At 39.8% G+C, this 23,605-nt stretch overlaps 1 protein-coding gene across 7 annotated transcripts in view; it reads right to left on the bottom strand.

Moving 5' to 3' along the window:
• Positions 1-3,061: 3,061 nt before the first annotated feature.
• The window catches only part of RALGPS2 (Ral GEF with PH domain and SH3 binding motif 2), a 109,424-nt gene continuing 88,880 nt past the window's right edge, over positions 3,062-23,605 (bottom strand). For 4 of the 7 annotated variants that reach the window (XM_027694760.1, XM_027694761.1, XM_027694756.1 and 1 more), the window contains 6 exons: positions 22,485-22,562; positions 20,803-20,908; positions 19,966-20,058; positions 12,662-12,767; positions 11,374-11,465; positions 3,062-9,568 (listed from right to left, as the gene is read on the bottom strand). In XM_027694760.1, coding sequence (XP_027550561.1) covers positions 9,539-9,568; positions 11,374-11,465; positions 12,662-12,767; positions 19,966-20,058; positions 20,803-20,908; positions 22,485-22,562 — 505 coding nt within the window. In that variant the 3' untranslated portion in view covers positions 3,062-9,538. Of the gene's footprint in view, positions 9,569-11,373; positions 11,466-12,661; positions 12,768-19,965; positions 20,059-20,798; positions 20,909-22,484; positions 22,563-23,605 lie in introns of all 7 variants that reach the window. The other 3 variants (XM_027694758.1, XM_027694759.1, XM_027694755.1) reach the window with 2 other exon arrangements.

The raw sequence follows: 23,605 nt of genomic DNA, 5'->3' as shown, positions 1-23,605 counted from the left end.
TGGCCAGGAGATATTCTCAGACATCCAAATGGCCAATAGATTTATCCTGAAAGAATTTCCTTATTCCCTTTAGGTTCTCTGAAGGAACCTCACAAATGACCTAACTGTGGTCTTCTAGTACCTGAAGGGAGCCCACAAGAAAGATGGAGAGAGACTGTTTACAAGGGTCTGGAGTGACAGGACAGGAGGGAATGGCTTCAAACTGAAAGAGTAGGTTTAGACTAAATATTAGAAAAAAAACCCCTGACTGTGAGGGTGGTGAGGCCCTGGCACAGGTTGCCCAGAGAAGCTGTGGCTGCTCCATCCCTACAAGTGTCCAAGGTCAGGTTGGAGAGGGCTTGGAGCAACCTGGGCTAGTGGAAGGTGTTCTTGCCCATGGCAGGGGTTTGGAATGAGATGAGCTTTAAGGTCTCTTCCAACCCAAACCATTCTGGGATTCTATGAAATTAAATGCAAAGCTGTGAGCAATAACCCTGTGTGTCAACATCCCATGACACATTTTGACTCCTAAAAGTAAGTAATAATATACAGGTGTCTCTGACAAGATTTAAACCAAGATTTAAAAGAAAGCCTGGGGTATATTTCACACTGGCTCTATGTTGGTGTGTTCATACCACGTTGGTTCTGCTCTTTATCATCTTACATACATAGCTTCAACCTCTTCTGGAAACACTTTCACTATTAAGCCATCATCATGTTGAATGAAACTAAGAAAATGAAACTGTAAAGCTTTCAATACATAGAAGTCATTAGGAGTCAGGAGTTACTTACCTGGCTGAAAGTTCACTCACCTGCATGCTGTAGGTTTCCTCCTTCCCCTGAAGCCTCTGATACAGGTGTCAGAGACAGGGAATAAGAACAAAAGCAGCACTGGTGTAACATGATAGATTTAATACTGATGGGGAGCTGACTACTGAGGTGAGTGTGACTCAGGCTTACTAATGGCTTACTCACAGTATTTTTGGTATGTGGTGCAAATCAAAAGTTTATAAAATGCTTGCCAACACCAAACATCCCCAAATCAAGAAATTATAATGAATCACAACTATCCCATTTAGACTGGCTTGCTTTGAGTAAATCTTAGCTACATGTTTATACTCATTAAAGAGCATCCTGCTGCTTCAGCACCAGGAACTCAGGATTTGCATTTGCTGTTCCCAGTTCTGTCATAAAACACTACTGAGCTACTCACACCAGCATCAATTTGTCTCCAAGCCACTGCTGTGGGACTGCTCCTGTACGAGGCAACGGCTCCCTCTTCTCATGAGCTGTTTCTGTATTCCAGTCACTCTAAAACATTCAATCTGCAGTCAGGCAACGAGCAACAGAGGCCACTGTTTGCCCTTGGCTTGCATCTCCAACAAGCAATGAATTAGTTAAATGTTTAGCTGTATTATTTAACCTAAGAACAGCTCAGCTCCTTATCCCTCTTCCATAACGAAAGGGAAACATTTTCCTACCTGAAAAGAAAATGAGAGACAGATTAGCACATTGCTGCTGGCTGTGTTCGTGTATGAGGCCTCTCTTTAGCCTAATAAATGGCTTGGACTCATTTTGTGTTTTCCTACAGATAACCCCCCCACTTTTTAAACCTGAAAAAAACACACTTTCATGTTTCCCTTTGCAGATCTCCTTCGAGAGGCCCTTTTGAACGTTTCAGAATCACAACTACATGGTTTTATACACTAGAATTCTTCATCAGGTGCCTGACATGCTCCATCACACAACACACACCATATAAAACCCAGCTCTTTTACAGAGCAAGATAAATTTACACAGCAAAATAATTTAGTAAAGGCCAGTTTTGCACAGCAGCAACAGTCTCTTGTACCAGCCCAGGAAGATAAGCTGAAGGCTTTATTTTGGATCTGAATTTTGTCCTTAAGGACCAAATTGAACTAAAAATGAAAGAGGCAAACACCAGTGTAAAGGTAAATATTACCCATGTAAGGATGTGTGTTTCAGTAATAATGCTCAATTTAAGTGAAAAACTAATAAAAATATTACTTACAAGCTGGAAGCATGGATTCAATCTTCTGTATTCAATTTATTTGCTGTTATAAAAACCATATCTCTCCTCTGTTCTGTCAAGGCCAAAACAGTATCATCTGCTTACATTTTTTGCTACCCAACATTCTCAGTTACAAAAACTAAGCTTAATATATATAAAAAAAAGGAGGGGGAGGGGGGAAATACCATCTCCTTTCAGCTTGGTTGTTTCATATATCTGTGGTTTGGTTTCTGCTTCTCCCACAGTTAAACCCTCTCCCCTCACTGTGGTTCCTTCCTATGCAAAAAAACCCAAAACAACAAACTAAAGATGAAGTTACAAAATCAAGGCAATTTCAATTCTTTCAAATCATTCTTTCATAATCTTTTAACATTCAGTTAATGGACTCAGCATATCTCCTTGGTAAGAGACAGCAGGAAGTATAACCACAGTGAAAATCATTCCACTTGGGAAGCAAAGAGATCAGGTGCCTTTCCCCCACCTGTGTTCTCAATCTGTGGATTGGAGGCCCTCTCCTGTAAACAGCATTCTGAGAGACAGGAACATAAGAAAAGAGGCAAAAGGAGTCCTTGATGTGTTCCTTGAGTTAGGAAAAAAAAAATAAATTAAAAAAATACTCCAAAGAACTCTCGCTTCAACCACACAAAAAGAGCTTTGAAAAGGAACCAAAAAAAAGAGGGAAACAGAAATCACCAGCTAATTAATTCTGTGTTTCTTTTCACGCTATTGAGCACAAAGCGTTTCCTCAAACTCAATAATCTGGAAATAAGAAAAAGGAGGGGGTTACAAAAATCTACTTTATTCCTTCTCTCTTCGTAAATACATTTGAAACGAATTGTTCCATCACGGAGAAAAGGAGAAGGAGCCCAAGGCTCACACTCTGACAAGCATTTCACAGCCTGACCCCACAGCATCTCCCCCGAGGGCTGCACGATCCAGTTCAGTAAGGCTTCACAGAGTAACAAAGGCACAGAGAGGAGAGAAGCAACACCAAACAAAGAGCTGAGGAAATACAAGGCTTTGCATGCTATTCATTCATTCTTCATTTTCAGTTTGTCTTCCATGTAGTTGCTCCTTAAGAGCCAATCTGCCTGATCACTGCTTTCAGCAAGTTTAAATTTATCACATCTTTAAATACAGAGACAACAGAAAAGAATCTGATAAACTACCACGGAGAGAAAAACCACATCATTTAACAGAACAATCTCTGAGAGCAAACATAAATCTCTTCAATGAACTGTATTTCCCTGCTAGTTTTTGGATTTCTTTTGTACCAGCAGACAATGGTATCTTTACATGCTCCATTTCAGAGGTTCATTAAAAAAAAAGCCACTAAAATTCCAGCTGATCTCAGCACCATTCCCAAAGACAGTCAAATTCCATGTTGCAAAACCTGGTTGCAGTCTCAATGCAGATTTTCAATTGAGAAATTAAAACTTCAGACACAGGCCATCTTTTAAATCATTTATTTCAGTAGGAAAGACTTTTGAAACCTGTTCTTCAATTCATTTAAACTAGCTTATGCAAACACACGATTTTCACACGCACACACAGAATAAAGTATTAAAAAAGGTGAAGAAAAAAGCTAGAGGACAAACTGCACATCCCTCAGCAAGATCATAGTGCAATCCCTCTATCCCTAGAATGCCTCACACCAGCAGGGAACATTAAAAATGGCTTGTGTTTACTGCATGACACCCTTGATCCCCCTCCCAGTGATGGTTGGTCCTTACAGGATTATTATAAAACATATCTATGGTTTTCTGGTGCTTTTCCCACTTCAGTGCAGCAGCATTTGAATGGATACACTCCTGAACACAAGGAGCCAGAAGTGCCAGTAAACAAGGCACCCCAGAACCCTTTATTTCAACATTTAATCCATTTATACTGTTCAACATTTAATCCATTTATGCTGCTTTTCTGCTTTGCAGTTTCAGCTGTGAACAGCTTTGGAATGGTAAGAAATTCCTTCAGGAATCACAGGTGAAGGCCAGAACCTACCCAAACAAAGAGAAATAATACACTAATCAAACACACAAAGGAAAGGGAGTATTTGTGGTGCTTTTTAGTCACTCCAGAGCAGGACCAGCCTGAGCCAGAGCCATGCCAGGAGCTGCAGGAACTTGCATTTCATTACAACTCATACACCTTCTTTTCTTTACCAAAATAACTTCAAGAAAACTCATCAGCCCAGTTCTGCAACAGGCACGGCTGAACTAAGTAATTTGTGTTTTCTCCTTGGACCCAACCCTTCTGTTGTCTTTGAAGGTTCTTAGAAAGCATAAGACTAATTTGCAAATAATCCTTCCAACATCTGAATTTATAAGAAGACTATATTAAAACTGCTGTGTTTTTATAAGGATGTATTCCAGGGAAACAAATATTTAATTGCATAAGAACTACACATTCTTCCTTTCATTTCCCCTTCCAAAGCTTCTGAAACCTTGCTGCTAAAACAGCCTCTTGCAGTTGTTTCAGTGAAGGGCAGTGCTCTCCACATAGTGTTGGCACTAGAAATACAATATATAAAACTGAGCTTTTGGGATATTACAACTAAGATTTATCCAAGTCTCCTCTTTCCCCCAAACAGTTTTTTCCTGTGGTATTTATTTCACATTAGCAAAAAGCCTGTAAGGAATAAATCTTCTCGTAAGAATGTTCTTCAGTGTTTACATCCAAATGGGAGAGAGAAAAGCAAGCTCCTTTCTAATAGTGTGAGCTCTTCAGTCTAGACCATGACTTGGACTACTCTTTTCAATTTTCCCCCCTACTAAATCTACTCAGAGACACACCAAAATAAAAATAAATTAATTTTTAAGAGGTCTGAGCTACTTCTGACAAAAGCTGAACAAGCCCAAGCTACCACATACCTCTACGTTTTTCCTAAAAAGAGGCTATACAAACACAGAAAAAAAAATAATAGTAAAGAAACTCAAGCCAAGCTATTTTACACTGACCAAAACAACTGTCTGCTGCAGAAATGCAATGACTGCCAGGAATGTCACCCCGTGGTCCATCCAGGACACAGCCTGCAAGTCTGCCCTGGTGGGACTCTCAGCACTGAAATAAAGGAATTGGTCTCCAAGTTCATAATAAGGCACTGACAAAAGCCCTCCTCAAATCCAAGCACTCACCTTCCTCACGCATCACATCTCAGAATGACGGGGTTTAAAACAGAGGGGGAACCCCCACAAATTCCACGGCCACTCGTACGGATCCTTTCAGTGACAACTTTCCCAAGCCAAACCACCTCGTGCACAAGACACTTTTAGAGAAGAATGAAAGCAAAAGGGTAACATTGAAAAAGAACAACAAAACTTTCACAGCTTGTCTTTGTAAGGAGAACAGGCAATTCACTGATGTGATTTAGTACCACCCCTGGGGCCCTGATGCTGCAGCAGGCAGCACACAGAGCTGGCCATGGAAAATATCGGAGCTACCAATGCTGGTGAGTTAGAATATCAAAAAAAGGGACAAATAATAAAGAAAAATGCCACTGACAGAGACAGAAGAAACAATATCCCATGTTTTACCTTATCTTGATTTGGAAGATTTACTACAGTTATCCAAAACCACAAGATCAACTTGCCTTTTGTCACAAGGGACCTCAACTTCTCACGTGCCTCAGCAGCACAAAAAACCTGCAACTGCTTCTGCTGGGAGGGAAAGGATCTGCTGTTAACACGTGTTATGTCTGATTTTAATAGAGGAGGACTATTGTTGGAAATGTATAAATGCAAATAGAGGAGGTTGATGTTGCAAGATTAGATTAGATGAATTCACTTCCAGTGAGGAACAGATAACTAATAAAACCCTGCTGTGGTTTTTAATGCTTTCTTCTGTTCCCAATATGTTTTCAAATGTGCACACTTCTCTAAACACAATTTAAAGCTGGGTGCTAAAGCTCATTCATTAAGTATTTATGTGCATTCATTTAGTATTTGTAGTTTTAATGCCTATAACTTGCACCTAAATACTTAATGAATCATAATAGCTTGAGTAATATTCCTCTGGCATGAAAATGTCTGCAAAAGGAAATACGTGTCTGGGGTGAGCTATGTTTATTCAAGCTGTCCGAATTTTTTAAAAATAAATCTCATTTGCTTTCTAAGAACACTGGGATAGAAGCTAGGTTTGAAAATCCCAGCCAAAAGTAGCAAGGATTAAATGAGATAAGAGTTAGCAGTAAGTATTCAATCACCAGTGCAACGTTATGGATTTCTAATGCACTGCACCAGTTCCATAAACCAAACATTCCCTGTTTTTCCATCTTTCCCAAAGCTTTTAGTTTGGCTAAGAAACTGGTTAGCTGTCAGATGATTCACATTTACACGCCAAGTCTCACTAGAAGATCTACACTGAATAATTTTTGCTCAAATGCCACCAAAACAAGGAGTTGCAATGGGCATCTTTAGTTTCGATATCAAAACCTTCAGAAAAAACACAGTGACAAATATTAGCTGAAGTGTTTCAACAGTTATTAACAAGATAAAGAATTAGAGCAACACTTTGAAAATAAAAATCAAAGAAAACCTGCCAACTGTCTGAAGTAGTCTGGATGACAGTCTTACCTGAATACCATGAGCTCGTTGCTGTCCTTGTTTTCTTAGCACTAGTTTCAGTTATTTAAATTTTTTAACTCCTTTTTTCATTAAAAAAAAAAAGGAGCATTACTACGTTCTTTACAGTGTATATGACTTGTCTGTGTCTTTCCAAAGCTGAGCTGAGGCAGCTTTCCCTCAGGGAACAAACCCTCCACCTCCTTCTGAGCACCATTTACCTTAAAATATATAACGTGACAGTGTTTCTGTGTTGCCCTGTAGGACAACAGTGGGAAAGTACTGAACTACTCATTGTAACAAGTGCCAAAAATGCTTTCCTGTGTTGTCATTACTCACTCCAGTTATTATGGCCATACATTTTAAGGAACTCCTCCCCCAATATTCCATCTCTCCCGTGAATCTCCCGTATCGGAGGGTGGAAAACAAGGCAGAGTAGGAGGCCTAAGGACAACGAAAACTGGGAGCAGCAACAATTCATTAAAGGATGATTTGTGAACTGTTTTCCCCACCCTCCTCCTACCATAAAAACCTAACTCAAACCAGCTGGAAAAATACAAAAAACCAGTAATAAATGACACGTCCTGACCTGGCTCTGTCCTTAGCAAAGCTGTGTGCTGTCAGGCTGTGGCTCCCCGTTGCATGTTGCCTTTCACTAACAAAAGAACAGATACAGTTATGCTGCAACAAACCCTGAATAGCTTATTTAAAAATTCAAAATCCACAGGCTACTACCCACAATGCTTAAAAAAAAAAGGACACACATTATTAAAAAAAAACCAACAAACCAAAACCCACTTAGTCGTTGAGAAGAAAGACACTAAGTAATTCTTAAAACAGAAAAAAACCCAAACTAAAGTTGTGCAAAGTCTACTAAGTAACACTGCTGGCTCTGAAGATGTTGTCTTTACTATACACCCAACGTGGGTAAACCTGGGAGATGTGTGAATTGCACAGGGATTCAGCACAAGCAACCTCTTCCCAAAGTTCATGACTTTGGGATGAGAACAAGCTATTCATTCCCCATAAAAAAAAACCACCAACAAAAAAACTGCAAAGGGTCTCAATTCTCAGAGTGTCTGTGGTGTAATTCCGACAGAAGCATCTTTCTACTGTTTTCTTTCTACCAAGAGCCAAATCAGAACAATTCCTGGAAACATAAACCAGCCTGTTACCCTTTACATCACCAAGTGGTTGGGGTTTGTATGTTTTGTTTGGTTTTCTGTTTTGTTTTTGTTTTTACTGTGAGACTGGATTATCCTTCTTTTTTGCCCGCCAGAAATCAGAAATTAATCATTTCCATTACGAGATTAATTTGACTCTGGAGGAAAAAAAACCCCAAAACAGCCCAAAAGTGAATTTAAAGGCTTCTACTCAGATACAATAAACAAACTATACGTTTTCAAAATAACAACTACTAGTAGAAACCTTTATTAGATAGTCAGAGAACTCTGAAACAGACTGGTAGGTAGCTTGTTTCTTTTTAAAAAGGAGAATTCATGGTGGAATCTGCAAGCGTATTTACGGCCACTAAACCACAATGTCAATGGAACAGTTACTGATTTTTCACAAACTTCAAAGTTCTGATATCGGAGTCATATCTTGGGACAACGTTTCCTTGCTTTACAAAGATCATATTTTTGAAGATTAAAGAGAGACCAATCATCCAGGAAACTAGGGGACGTCAAGGAAACCCCAAGAAAGCGAGAATCAAAATCTTAAGCATCAAACACACACATAAAGCACAGCTCCCTTTTTACAATCATAATGTTTTTCTCTGTGAGTAATTCCAGTGACCAAGAATGATTCCTGCCAAGGACAGAATTTTGATGGTCCCACACCTTTTCTCTCCTTAGGTTATCCTACCTTCTAATAAATTAGTTATTTGCCTGAAGATTAAAAGAGCTTCTGCACGTAAGGTCTGCTTTAGGCCACGTTATCAACACCACACAACGTCAACTATTTCGACCAAGACAGATACTAAAATCAATTATTGCCAAATGAGAACGTGAAAGCTTTGAAATTGTGCCTCTATCTTCTTAAAAATGTCCATCTTAAGTGATATTATGAAACACCACACACTAACAGTGGTCCCTAACTGGTCATCAGCAGACACCCAGAGAAGGAAAGCGTCTCGGTGAGCTGTACCCGGGTGTTGGTGTTTTGCCATTCAGCAAATGGGAAGAAAACACTCAGTGCTGACCCAAAAGTGCTTTGAGTTTTGTCTCTTACACCCCCCCCTGACCGCCCAAACCATGTGTTTTTAACCAGGAATGAGGTCCCGACGTACCAAAGCAGTATTTGGTGTGTAAGTGCCGCTGTCGGGCGCCCGGCTCCTGTGCAGGACCAAGGTTTGCAAACTCACTGCTGTTTCAAACCTTATACTTGTAGGTCTGAGAGAAATAACACTGCTCCAGGCTAAGAGTGCCTGGGACAAGCTCCCATCCAGAACTCCTGGTATAGTCTAAACAACATCTCTAGGACATGTAGTACCTCTTTTACCCGGCTCATACATAGCTTTAGATACAGCTCTTAAATACCAGTTTACCTGTTTTCTTAAGAATGCCTAAAAAGGTGAGTTATTTTCAAAATTAGTATAAAGTTAAAAGAAACTCAAACTAGCTACAATCTATTTAACTCAAGCACAGCACCGCCAGAAGTTTCACACGCACTATTTGGTGTTTCATGTTGTTTTTCCTTTCACTCTTTAAGGCAGTGGTTTCCACAGGTCAGTTCAGAGAACATAACGAAGCATGGTCCATGGCAATTCATGTTGCAACTCCATTTTTCATCTGGGGGACTCTGCTCCCCAGCCATTAGTGGTTTTGTTCAGGGCTCCAGAGTTCAGAGATCGAGTGGACAGGCTCTGTTCTGGCACAGATACAGCTGGCACGTTTTTCATCAGGACCTCCTTCTCAGTTATGAGATGGTTCAAGTTGTTCTTATTTTTTTGTTTTGAATTAGCCTGTTATTCAAAGGTCATCAAGTTGGCAGGGACCTGAAAACAAAAATGGAAATGATAGAAGAATTTACTTCAAGTAGTAGCTACTTACATTCAACTCTTTCACACATTAGATACCTGTTCAAATGCACATTGTTCTGCCTCCAAAAGAGGGGAGGAGGAATGCAACTATCAAAACATACCTAGAACTGTAGAAAAACCAGGTATAACTAAAATATTGAACTGTTTCAGTTTTATTATATGGCCACAGAACTTTTAACTTTCATGACATTTAAGATTTATCAGCAAAAGAACCATAACATGACAAATCTCAGCACCGAATTACACAAGCCCCAGCTAGAGAATTCCTGGCACACAGAGCAGTGATTGATGTAGGCCCTCTAGTATTTTTAAGATTAATTTTAAAAAAATGAGGCATCAACACTTGCCTGAGCTTTTCCCATAGGAAACCTGAATTGCCTGCTGCAGATATCACTTGCTCTCATGAAGATTAAAGCTAGTTTGCAATACATTAGTTTATATTTCCATTTTTCCCCCCATCAGGAATTTACCTGACAGCAGCATCTCTTGTTTACTCAGGTTATTAAAGAGCCAGCACATTCCTGATGACACTCAATAAATACCCAGTTTGGTCAGATTTGAAACAAGCATTTCTTGCTTTGCATCTGATCCTGATGGGTCCCTTCCAACTCAGCATATTCTATGATTCCATGATTTATCATTTACCTGTAGAATGCTCAACTGGGCTAAAGTTTCACCATTAAAATCAAAAATAGTATCTGTTAAAATAGTTCTCAGTATTACTCAGCTGGGTAGGTGTTTACATTCTATTGAAAACACATTTAAACATCCAATTTTTCTAAGGCAGTCACACTGTTAACAGTATTAAATAGTATTGTTAAACCTTATTGAATAAAACTTGTCTTCAGGGGGCAGTTTTCAGGCTTGCCTGGAAGTCACCACTTGTTTGTACCTCTTTGCTACTATTTGCCACTATCCCCACATTCTCCAGCCACAGGAACACAATTTCCTCTCCTTTGCACTGTCTCAAATACCTTCACAGGAGCTTTTGCAACCCTCCTTACTCCTTAAGATCTGTCTCAGAAGCAGAACTGAACAAGAAAGCACAGAAGGATGTGGAAAGGTCTTTTTGTTTCCCCTTGAGATTCAGTGGTATTTCTGCTGTAGAAACTCCATAAACAAACGTGCAAAGGAAAAGGGAGAGTTCAGGGAGGCAAAATAACTTAAAAAGGATCTTGCTGATGAAAAAGATCAATAAGAATTTATATGGGAACAGCATTTAATAGGGGTTGGAGCAGTCTATCTTCCTTTTTGATTCATGGAAAATGCTACCTTTGCTATCAAAGACTGCAAAATGTACCAAGGACTAAACTACTGTTTATACATTTTAAGAATACAGAACAACCAACAGAAAATATGCACGTCCATGACCTGAAAAAAATGGCACTACAGGAGAGTTACCTGGAATGGATATTGAATGCTACAGTTTACAGCTTTTATGTAACTGTACAAACAGCCCTTTTCAAATGGGCAATACAAAAATACTGCCACTTGGACAGGTATTTTAGAGCATTCCTTGCATTTCCCCAATTGCTTTAAATGAGCCTCCAGATAGCCCCAAATCCTTCTTCATTACCCCAGAGTTTGCAAGGGACAAACAGGAAGGCAAAGGCAAATCAACCACCATGTGAAAGGGAGGCAGAGGCTGTTCAGGGTACACTGCTCCTCACACAAAGCCCTCAGTGACAGCCTGGACAGCTCGAAGATCCCTCAGTTCTGAGCTCTTAGAAGCTCCTTATACTGCAGCATCTTGCTCTCACCTGTTGTCTGTTGCTTTGGCAGGCAGCACTCAGGTGTTTGAACCAGAGCATTGCATTCATTCTGTTCCCAGCTTGGAATTTATATGAATTTCCTAGGTGAGAAAGGGAAAAAAAAATCTGATGAGGAAACACAAACTTAGGCACTTAAATCCCACCCATATTCAAATACCTCTAACTTAAGACATTATGAAAAGATTTAATAACAGAAGGTTCATATAACTTTACACTTTGTCTGGAATAGGTACAGTTGTTTGAGTTAGTGGAGAGAGGTTGCAGCTTCCTGCCTTCCTGTCCAACATTCTAGATTTCAACTAATGCCAGTATCAACTAGGAAAGAACAAAACATTCCTCAGAACTGCACAAAAATGTCTGTGCTCATTGCCTACTATTGCAATTTGTTTATAATACCATAATTTTTTAATGAAGTGCAAGATATCACTGAAATGCTCTCTGGAAAGCTACACTTGCAAATGTTTGAATATTGCTCCTGAACCTACTGATACATTTCAGACCAGTATTTTCAGTGGTTGGTGTTACACAGTGCTTGCTGAGGTTCAGCAAGGCCATGTGTTACAAAAACTTTTCAGATTGCTGTTGCAGAGTTTAAGTTGACAAGCATTCAGTATTTACACCTCATATCAGTGGTGCTAAAATGGATGTTTGGAAACAAAACATACTCAGACTTGAAGCAGACAAAGCAATAAATAAGTTTAAGCTCCTTTCTCAGAACTTCCAATAATGCTCTTTCTGCACAGTTTGAAGTGCTATGGAAAAGTAACATTTTCTTCCGAGTTTAAGCTGAAACCAGGGTGCTGTGCTGGAGTGATGGAAATCCACAAAACAGCCAAGATCTCTTAGGGCTTTTTTCCTGGTAATAGCACTACATTTGAACAGATGGTTTGATTTTTGTTTTTCATGTGAGAGGAGAAGGGACTGGTCAAGCAGGTAGTATTAGCTGAATCTTTTTTTTATTGTTAGTTCCATTTTCACACATGTGAAAATGCCTCAGTGTTCTAAATATAGTTTGAAAGAATGCAGAGGAATACTTCCAATAAAAATCACAACTGGAGTTGTTAAGGGTTTGGAGGGTTCTCAGAACTTAATGAAGACTCTGAGGATTCTCCACGGATTCTTGTTCCCTTAGCATTCTAAAGGCAAAGATGACATCTTGGAGAGCAGCTGAAATTGGAAGGATGTAACAGGATGTTACCTTTCACTTGCTCATTTACTTGCTTATAAATGACCTCAGCAAAGCAAATGCTTATTCTGGGAATCAGTGCACTCTTACCCTTCTCAGAATCAGTCAATAAGAAGAGATCTGGATGCTCAGGGTCATCTGCCATCATCACCATCCAGCCCACCACTGACACGTTCTTGCTGGGCGTGGATTTGAACTGGAAATACAGCCAGAGATGTAAAACTGAATTAAACCAAGAGGCTTCAGCCAGTTCTTCTCAGTGACACTGTCAAAGACTGAGTAACTTCAAATGAAGCACAGCACTTCACACAGTTAATTAACAAAAGTCATATGAAATTAGTGAAAACAGAACTTATCACAATTAATGATATTCAAAACAAATTAAAAGGAATATCACAATCTGCAAAAACTTGTCAGACCTCTAAATTGCACTGCATGGAGACAATTCCTCGCCACATTATTGCACATTTGAATGTACAATATAGTTCAAAAGAAGGGTATTAATAAATGCAAAGCTAATCCCTCCACTGTTAACAAACAGAAGAATTGAACTTGTCTGTGCCATAAGTATTCAAAATTAACACATTATAATAGCCTGTAATTACACATAACATGAGTCCTGGGGACAAGATAACACAACTGTGTAATTAAATATTATGACATGATGAAGAAAATGGATCAAATGAAGATGCAGATTCAATAAACCAGTGCCCAGAACATCATGTGCTCATTTATCAACAAGATGTTCAAACTGCTGGGGCTCCCCTGTTCAAAGTGTTACTCACACACTGACAGATAACAGTACCTGTCTCTGCTACACCAGTCCCTCTCTTGACAGCTCCTTGATCCCACTGTTTTTCATTCACCTGGTCAGTATTACTTTCTACTTCTCAGACTTTCTGAGTTCCAAGCTCTTCTCAGCCATTAAATCCAACTTATTTCCAAACCACAAGCTTCCTTCTCCCTGGTCTCCTTGTTTATCTATCAGTAGCTCCTCTCCTTACATGCTCAGGCAGTCCCACCCACTGCCTAACCCTAATTCATCGTGTTCTCTCATGTCTTCAGCTGCCAGGTCTCCTCTTCCTGCATTCTGGGGTCCGACAGAGACATTTTCCATCAATCCCAGCAATCCCACCCTCTGCAGTGCTTTACCTCACTCCTTTGCACAGCAAATCCAACTCTGCTATATCCTTGTCCTTATCAGACGTGTTTTCCACCTGCCTTGTGGATTCCCATTCCAACCTCTTTATTAGCACAATAATTTGGATCTCTCTTTAATTATAATATTAGAAATCATAAACATCCTTGAGACTGTTTTAGCTTTAAGTCATTAAAACTAACCTGTAGTTCTAAAATATTTTTATTCTTCATTCTAATGCCACATGGCTGATGCACAGCATTAAGCATCAGGTTACCTTTGTTTCATTTTAGAAATATTGCTTTAATATTACAAAAATAGTACTCTGGTTCAACGAAAGAAAGTATTACTGCTAATAAGTTTGAGGGTGTCATGAGCAAAGTAAGAGACTGTAAGAATGTTCTCTGCATGAGAATACAATTACTTTATAAATAAAGTTCCATTGTTAGTCTAATGTCAGTTATTCTAATCTGTGCTATAGATTAATGAAGACCTGGAATGTCATAGAATCATCACAGAATCCCAGAATGGTGTGGGTTGGAAGGAACCTTGAAGATCATCCAGTTCTACCCCCTGCCATGGGCAGGGACACCTTCCACTAGACCAGGTTGCTCCAAGTCCTGTCCAGCCTGGCCTTGGACACTTCCAGGGATGGGGGAGCCACAGCTTCTCTGGGCAACCTGTGCCAGGGCCTCCCCACCCACAGAAAAGAGTTCCTTCCTAATATCCAATCTAGACCTGCCCTCTGGCAGTTTGAAGCCACTGTCCAGATAAGTTTATCTGTCTGGGACTTGCTCAACCAGGTACATTTTAAACCTCAGTTTAAAATCCATCAGGACTTGAAGTGAGCAAATGTCAGACTGGTATTTGAAACAAAAAGCATTTTAACCAAGTTCAAAATAGTTTAAGAGTCCAGTCTCTCTACATATGTATACTAAAGTTAAGTAACTCACTGTCTTTGGGGGGTGGACACATGTGGTAATGTCTCAGAAGAGGAGGAAGTAAATTATAAAGCTCTATCAGACAACATTTCATTACTGTGAGGGCTGGATAACATAACTCCTTTCCAAACAGAAACTACAATTTCTTTGAGGAGTCAGTAAGGAATGTCAGTCTGTAATGAAAAACATTACAGTATTTTATCTGAAAGAGGGAATAAAGACAAGGAAATGGAATAAAACAAGGATGTAACTCATGACTTCTTAAAAAAAGTGTATATTCAGAACTTGCTATGGGCCTACTGATGACATTGCCTCAAAAAAAAAAAAGATGACACAGCCTACACTTTAAAGGGACCTGCAAATTACAAACTTCCAAGCAGTCCTAAAGCATTAGTAGGTAGATCCTTTTCAGAGATGGAAGTTTGAGTCACAAAGCAGTTTTAATAGGTTACAGATCAACAATGAACCTTTTGAATGGCACTTCCTTCTAGAGTTTCATGAAAACAGCATATCTCCTATCTTAGTTACACAGCCCAACAGGTATCCAATATGTGGCACTACCATGCAATGGAAACTGCTGGAGCCCTTTGCTTTTTAATTTCACTCAAAACGATTAGTTAATGATGGTACTTCTCCAAAAAGTAAAAAGCTCCCCACGAGGAAAGTGTTTCCTGCCAGCATCAGTCCGTCATCGCTCGAAACACGTCAGCTTTCCATCCCTGGATCTGTATTCCATGTTTACACAGTCCCCCAGGGCAGCTCATTCTCCACTGATGCACAGAGCCTTGCTAACAGCAAGCCTGCTTTGTTAACATGAAGGGAATGAAAGCTTCATTGTAATTTAATGTTCCTGGTTCTTATTTGCTTTTTTGTAATATAGGCCACTGGAATGATGCTTATTATACACATGGAAAACTGCACAGCTCTGGCACCAGGCTTCACATGACTGAGTTTTGTTGCTGTTGTTCTGAGCTCAAAGGCATTTAGACATAAATCTTGGAATCAAAAACTCTGAATTAATCTGCGAACAGACTTTTCATTCCAACCTTTTAGCACCTACAAATCTCCTCCCCCACATCTCCTGTTGAGATTTTACAGCTTTCTAACATTCAGCTCATTTTCTCGGTGGCTGAACATCCTTCTTAGAATAACAGCATTCTTCTTCAGGGTATTTCTGTGAAAGTGCCTGAGCTACAACTACCACATTTTCTAGACTGCTAATAAATGGATCTAATTCTGATTATAGCACGCAATGGAAGGCTTGGAACAAACAAGGGTTCGTGCTCAAGCGTGAAGCCTCCAAAAGTCTCTGTTTCCTTTCCAAGTACCTACAAACATGGAAAAATCTCTCATGCATGCTATGTCATCACAGAAATTGGCAAGATTCTCCAGTCCAATCACTTTAAACAGTTATTTTACGGGTGTATTCACATGTTTCAGGGTGAATGCTCATTTTAAGACTAAGTTCAAGTGGCTGTTCTCACCCTGTCCTTTTCTAAAGGTGCATGAGTGCTACAGTTCTGTCACAGAGGCTTTTTTGTGGGTACCATTTCAGCATATGAGATAAAACCTTAGGCACTGTACACACATTCCTGTCAGACTGTGCTGTACCACATCTCTGTGCTCATTATAAACATGCTCATTACACACAATTCTCCATTACTGCAGCAATAACTGTGAGCTGTTCACTTTTTAAAATCAAGACTCGTTATATGTAGCAGCCTTTCTTAGGAGATAACAGCACAAGCAAGTTTGTCACACGCAGGTATTACAGCATCCCTTCCTCTCAACCAGATTCACATCTGGAACAGACACAACACTGGATGCATTCCTTGGTTTTTGACCACAGGCATGAGAAGAAGAGCTGGCTTGCCCATGTCCTAAAGGGAGAGGATTTCTTGCCCTTTCTACTGAATTACACAGGGATTTCAATGATGTAATTTTCCAAAGAGGTTGGCTATTATAAGCCTGGAAGAGCTTTGACTGTTGGCCCATTCCAAGTGCCTGGAGCAATTGCAGCAGCAGAATGGTCAAAAGCATGCCTGTAATCAAGACACGTTCACCATGAGAGCTCCAGCCAGGAAACTTTATATAGCAGAGCAGACTGACTCTTTTGCTGCCAGCGTTCCTTCCCATGTCACAGAGGCCTTGAGAAAGGAAGCAGAGAAGACAGTTGTTTAAATGGCTCCAGAAGATGACTGGAATATTTTGCTGAGGTAAATCTCCAATGTATCAATCTTTGAAAAAGAAGCCTGATTCCAAGTAGACAGCATCAGACAGTAAAAAAACCTCCCAAGCCTAGATCTAACCTTGAATCTCCGTATTTTGCAGAGCAAACCTCTTAGGAATATCACTGGACAGTATTTGGAGGATATACTCATGCTCCAACTATCTATGGATGATTGACCATCTGCAGTTCATTCTCTCCTGATTAACTTTCTTTCTGAAACTGCAACCACAGACTGCAGAACAAAAGGTGAGGCTTTGCACAATAACCCTGCAGTGCAGCAGATGGAAATCTATGCCCTGGATAGCCAGGCTCGAAGTACAACACAGGCAGAGCACTGGACAAGTCACTGAACACTTATTATTAGGCTGTTTAATAAACTGGAGCCTCTCCCCTTAATTCCTCAACCTCAGGCTCCTACAGCAGTTACCAGGTTATTTTCCACCTTAATTTCAGCATACAGATTGTGATCTGTGCTATAATAACCTCTGAAGCAGAGGTTGGTTCACTGTGAGCATTCACTGGGAACTATTTGTCTAAATAAAAGACAACCCAAACCACAGCTAATAGTTACTACAATATTTTCACCTTAACTGCGCCTGGGAAACCAGATCAGAGGCTGAGAATTCACAACAGGCTTTGTATCCACAGAACAGAACAAAGTATGTTCACTGCCCTGAAAAGCTCAAAGCAAGACATGACCTGTGTACAGCCAAATCCAAGGTTGTGCTGGATAGTTCAATCCAACCTCACAGAGCCAACTATTAAAAAAAAAATTAATCTGCTCCAGCAGATTTTAACTACCACTCCTGCTCCTCCCTTTCCTGGGAATTGCCTTGCTCAAACTCCACTCAGTATTTGCAAGCCACGAGGCTGGCAGGCTCCTGGGGGGAAATCCTGCCAGCATCCTGGACTCAAATGCCTCCTCTCCTCTATCTGCAAACTCCCTTAACTGCTCTGCTGGATCATCCCTGGACAGAGAAACATGAAAACACCAGGATGAGAGATTTTGGCTTCTTAGGTACCAGCCTAAGAACCAGTTCATCAGCAGTTTAGTTGTTGTGGGTATCACAACACATCGGTGACTTGGGGAATATTAAAAATCAATTCAAGAGGTTCAGAAAATAATTTCTCAAAGAGCACTCTAAATGGCTGTGACTGCATTTCAAGCCAAAGGAAAGGCTTTTGCAGTAACAGAGACTCAGGAGGATCAGGTACCAGACTTTGCACCTTTTTCCTTCATTTACTTCTGTCTAAAGAAAGGGCAGGACCATTTAAATGATTAAAATCGTGATTCTGAAGGAAACGTGTAAGCAAATGGACCACAACAAAAATTCAATATACTTAATTTCCAAACAATAGAACTACCCACTATGCAATTTTTCCACGTTCTCTAAACTCGCATGTTATTTAGATTGTTTTAAAATGTTAATACAGAAAAGTGAAAAAGAAGCTTCTGAATGAACAGATACAAGTCTGGTAAAGTCCTCCATAATTTTGTGGTGGACAGTGGACAAGAGAGACTTACAAATGCACATTCTATTCTTAAAAGGAAACAAAATGCAATTTTGGCACAAAGCCTGAAGGAATCACAGCAGTAACAGGAACGCAAAGTCTGACATTACCAAAAATTTCTTTTCCATTTCTCAGTGTTTCCAGAAAAAACAAGCAACTAACTGTGAGTGACACAATGCCAGCACCAGTTCTCTCTTGGTACTTTTTCTTTCATACTTGGCATTTCTGCTCATAAGAGCTTACAAGTCTGCTCTTTCCAGCTACCTTTCCTTCTAATGAGACTGAATCCTTCCATAAGGGTTTCACTGGAACCAGAGACAAATACATCCAAACACTTCTCCCAGGAGAGCCAGGAGATAGGATGCCTGGCTAACAGACCTTTAGCCTGGGCTGGTATTGTCTTAACTGGCAAGACAAATTAAGTGGTTTTGACCTCACCTAAGCAAAGCTGGTGGGGAGTGGATGGCAAAGAAACCATGCAAATATTTCTACAAGTAATTAGCTATTACTAAACTACTCTGAGTATTAGAATACTGTTTCCTAATGAATTTCCAATAAAAGTGGAAAACAATAATTTATTTTTTTTTTTTAGATTACGACAACATAACGCACAAACTTTCCACACAGCAACTTCAACTATCCAGGAGCCTACTAAGCAGAAATCTTAAGCTTCAAATCTCTACCCTCTGAATATGAAAATGTTGGGATAAGAAAGCAGTATTTTGTACCAAAAAGAAATAAAGTCCCTTTCACAAGGATTCCATGAGCACATCTCAGTTTGCAAAATTACATAAGCTTTATGCAAAGCAAATGTTTTTCAGTGACAGTTGTCATAAATTAACCTGAAACGCAGGCCAAGGGAACTGTTAGTAAAGATTCTGAGTAGTGAATGAACTCAGAAAAAGACTCAAGTAACTCAAATTTTATCCAGCTTCTTAACAGAATCATTATAATTAACCAGGAGCATTAAACAGGAACCATGCACATCATAACATCCCTGGGACAAGTACAGAAAATCCTCTTACTCCTTCCCCACATAAGCAAAGTATTTTTAGCTTCTTTCAAATGAAGCTGCAGTGAGTAAAAGGAGCATCATTCAACTCTCTGCTGAACAGATGAAGTGTTTTGTGCTAATGGAATACATGATTATACAGAAAAAGAGAAGAGTGTAGTTCTACCACGTGAAATTAATACATGTTTAATGTTGTATGCTGTGACTTCCCAGGCTTTCCTCATCGGTGCTTATTTGGATTTCAAGTTGCTGCAACACTCAGATCATCAAAAGAGGATTTCTACCTTAGAAAAGGGACAGAGCCAAGGACACAGTTCCCTTCCTTACAGACCAACAAACTCAAAGAGACACATGGCAGATGCAAAGCAGATGTTCTCAGTGTAACACATAAATGTAAATGATATTTCCCTTGGGTGTATCCATATGAGGTGACTGACTGACTGGGAGACAGGATGGTGCTGACCAGAAATCAGGCAAGGCCTGAACTACTCTCAGTGTTTACATCAGGAAATCGCATTTTAATTTTGGCAGATGATACTGGAACAGGCCTGGTTTACATACATGTTTTCTCTCTGTGGCCTTCAGGGATTTTGCAGCGTAGTAGAAGAGCTGGGTTCCACACAGTGCTACCCAGTATTTCGTCCAAGATGCCACCTGGGGAGAAAGGAGGAAAAAAAAACAAGTGCAATGGGTAAGTGAAACGGTTCATAACACTGAGCTGTAAAACAGGAGGCATCACATCATCCTGCAAGAACATGACAGCACTGACTGCCCAGCCAAGCCATCAGCCACGTCTCCAAAGCTGCTGTTTGTTACTCGTGCAGGCCTATGAATGCAGGAAAACTCCAGAGAGCAGAAAGAACATGTGCCTTTCCTCACTAATCTGAGAAAAATGTTCTGCATCTCACTCTATACTTCCTGCAACCCCTACTGAACACTTCATTGAGTCAATCTGTCCATTTTCTTTTCCATTCTGGGTACTGCCATAAGGTATTCTCATGAATATATATTTTGATTTATAATTCATAATCAAGCATCTGCAGAGCAAATGCTAATGGTTACTAGCAAATGCTAATGGTTATTATCAATTGATAAACTGTTAGGATTCCCCTACTGTTAAGGAAGACAAAACACAATCCTCTCCTTTAAAGCCATCAGTAATTGCAGAAAATTTTATGTAGCGTTTCCTTCTCTCCTACTCCCTAGATTCTGGGTATAGCCTTATAAACTGAATAAATGCACCAAACAGAAGAATGAAAACTCTAGCAGTGACCCTAAATCTTAACCAGCAAGGCAGAGGAGACCTCAGACACTTGAATTAGTTGCCCAATGACCATTTTACTATATTTATAACTGGGCAAAGGAAGAAGGTGAGAAAATTAAAAAAAAGTATCTTACTGTAGGTTTTTTGCCTTCTTTCAACAAAGTCTTCCTCCTGAGAACACCTTGAATAGTAACTGCTCCTGGATACAAATGAACAGCCAAATCTTCAGATTCTAGAGAGCTGAAAGGAGCATGTGAAGATTTGCGTGAAAAAATATTTTTCCTAAAGTAGTTTTCCAACCATTACCAAAAACTAATGCAAATACCTTTATTGTAATTTAGGAATGTCAACTTTTTATTTATTGGACTTCATTGTGGAAAAAGACTTTGGCTGTTACAAGGAATTGCTGTTGTGGATTTTACACTCGCAAGCAAAAGTGATCAGAAAAATTAATTAGCCAAGCAGGTAATTAAATCCTTAATTAAAAAAATTAAATCTCAAAACACAACTGAAAGACAAGAACAATTAATCTTAAAAAGCAAACGTCTGAAGTGCATTTGTACAGTTGCTGTACGTGTTAAACCTCTCCTTCAGCCCTTGCAAGAAAGATTTGAGTAGTTTTTGGTTAGAAACACTGGAATCATTAGCACGTCAAAACCAAAGCACAGCTCAAACATGCACAGTCTTTAAAATATCTGAAAGCAGGAAGAGTGGGCAGGAGCAGGAATAAAGAATAGAAACCCAAACTACAGCTTTAAGGTGTTTTAATGTAACTGGTGCTCTAATTGCCTGCCCTACGCAGGATCTGAGAACAACGGGCTGAAACAAATGCCAGGTACAGCACTGTGAAAAGAAAACTAAGCTTGATTAAAATCACAAAGCTGACTGGCTCAAAAACCATTTTCAATCAGAGAAAAGTTACACGAGGAATCATTTCAGCAAATGTCAATCAGAGCGTGTGGCTGAAGTGCTGGACCCAGCAGCTTTCCAGAAAAGCCAAGAGATTGAACAGCACCCAAAAATCATTTCCAAGTAAGTCAGGATTTGCTGTTTCATCCATCCTAATGTTCACAAATGTTCAAAGTAAGCTGGAAATCTGGCAAACCTTTTCACTGCAGCACCTACTGAGGATGATGATATGGAGACAATTTTGGACACTGACAGATGTGAACATGAGCTTACTCAGTGAGACAATGCTTGGTTCTTAATGTGACAAAGGTTTCACAGTTAATGGCCATCTCTTTCCCAACTACAGTGACACACAGCTGGAGGCAGGATTTGTACTTTAATTTGTCAGAATAATCAGTTATGTTACTCTGTCAGCTTGCAAATAATATTATATATAATAAATTGGGGGCAATTTGAATGTGTTACTCATTTTAGGCACATCTCTGATTTCACTGAAGAGGAGCAAAGAAATTCAATGCAGAACTGCCAGCAAAGAAAACACGTGGAATGCCATCCATCAGCACCAGAAGCAGCTTCACTGTCCCCATGGGAACTCCCAGCACTGCTCCACAGTGGCAGGCAGTGCAAAAGCTACCCTGGCCAAACATCTTTAAGCCTTGACAGAAAGATCCCACGGTTCAGAATTTGGATTTGCAGACCAGAACAAACAAAAAGTCCTTATGGTGACATAGAGTAAAGGCATAGGAAAGTTTTTTAAGTCTGAAGAAAAAGGTCTCTACCTTTTATTTTGACATGTAAGTTAGAAAGATAACATCAGAAAACACCCACTTAATTATGAAACCAAACCAAACCAAATCACCAACACCAGAGGGAAGGTTGGACACCTCTGTGTGCAGTGGGATTGTACCTGCTGGCCTTCATGTGGCCTCGATGGCCATTTCGTGACACTCTTGTCCCCGGACCGAGAGAATGGTACAACCTGTTCCTGTTGGATTCCATTATAAATTGTATGTATTACATATACTTTTATCCACACAAACAGCACGACTGCTAAAACAGCACAGAACTATTTTTGTGTGCATATCACAAAGCCACTTCTTCCACATCAGAAACAGAGGATAATTCTGTTCAGAAAAACGCATGCAGAGAGATACCACGGGTTTTGATTTCATCAGATGTTCTCTTTGTCAGAACTCATAATACTGAAGTGTTTTATTGGCACTGAAAAATAATATATTTTGAGAGCAAAGCCTGCATTTGGTTGTAAGATTAAATCAATGCAAAGGAACCACACTAATAAAACTTGTCTTTAAATCTGACTTTAGATGTTACTAGAAAAAATGGTTTCAATTTCTATGAGTATGCACACACACAAGCTGCATAGAAAGTAGTCATTAATAACACTGGATTTATCCCAATTTTGCCAGAGCTGTTAATTCCAGACAACTAATGTCTCTCCCTCACTTAAAGATTCTTATAAAGAATGGAAACCCACTCTACAGACCAAAACTAGAGAGACACCCACTCTAATGATCTTAAATTTTAACACTTGCATGTCAGTGTATTAAATTCCAAAATGTGCTTCAGCATCTTGTAAACAAAGGAACAGACTCAAGGTTGCTGCATAGGAATTTCACACACTGTGTTTGGAATGCCTGTAAGGAACCCCATCCCTTTCCCTGGAATCAGGCAAGAGAACTCACCCTGAAACATGTGCAGCTTCAAACAGGGGTCTCAAAGAGCTCTCTCAGGAAAGAGGAAAACATGGAAGGCAAGTGGAATTTGGAGGAGGGTTCTTCTGACTTAACTGCTTCACATGGAGTAAACCTTTTAACTGGGGGAGTCTGGGCCTGCCAGTTCTCATTAGGACAGGGATGAAAACCCTCTGCTTTGACTCAGGAGCCCCCATGACAGTTCTGAAGAGTGCTACCACAAGTTTAAACCTAACTAAGATTTTTAAGTTTCTTATGCTAAAAGCACTCAGCTCACCATTTTGTCTAAGGGCTTTTCCATATAATTTTTATCTTT

This window comes from Neopelma chrysocephalum, unplaced genomic scaffold (genome assembly GCF_003984885.1).
Source record: "Neopelma chrysocephalum unplaced genomic scaffold, ASM398488v2 Primary Assembly neopelma1_98, whole genome shotgun sequence".
NCBI classification, from domain to species: domain Eukaryota; kingdom Metazoa; phylum Chordata; class Aves; order Passeriformes; family Pipridae; genus Neopelma; species Neopelma chrysocephalum.
This window is presented reverse-complemented; position numbering and strand designations above follow the sequence as displayed.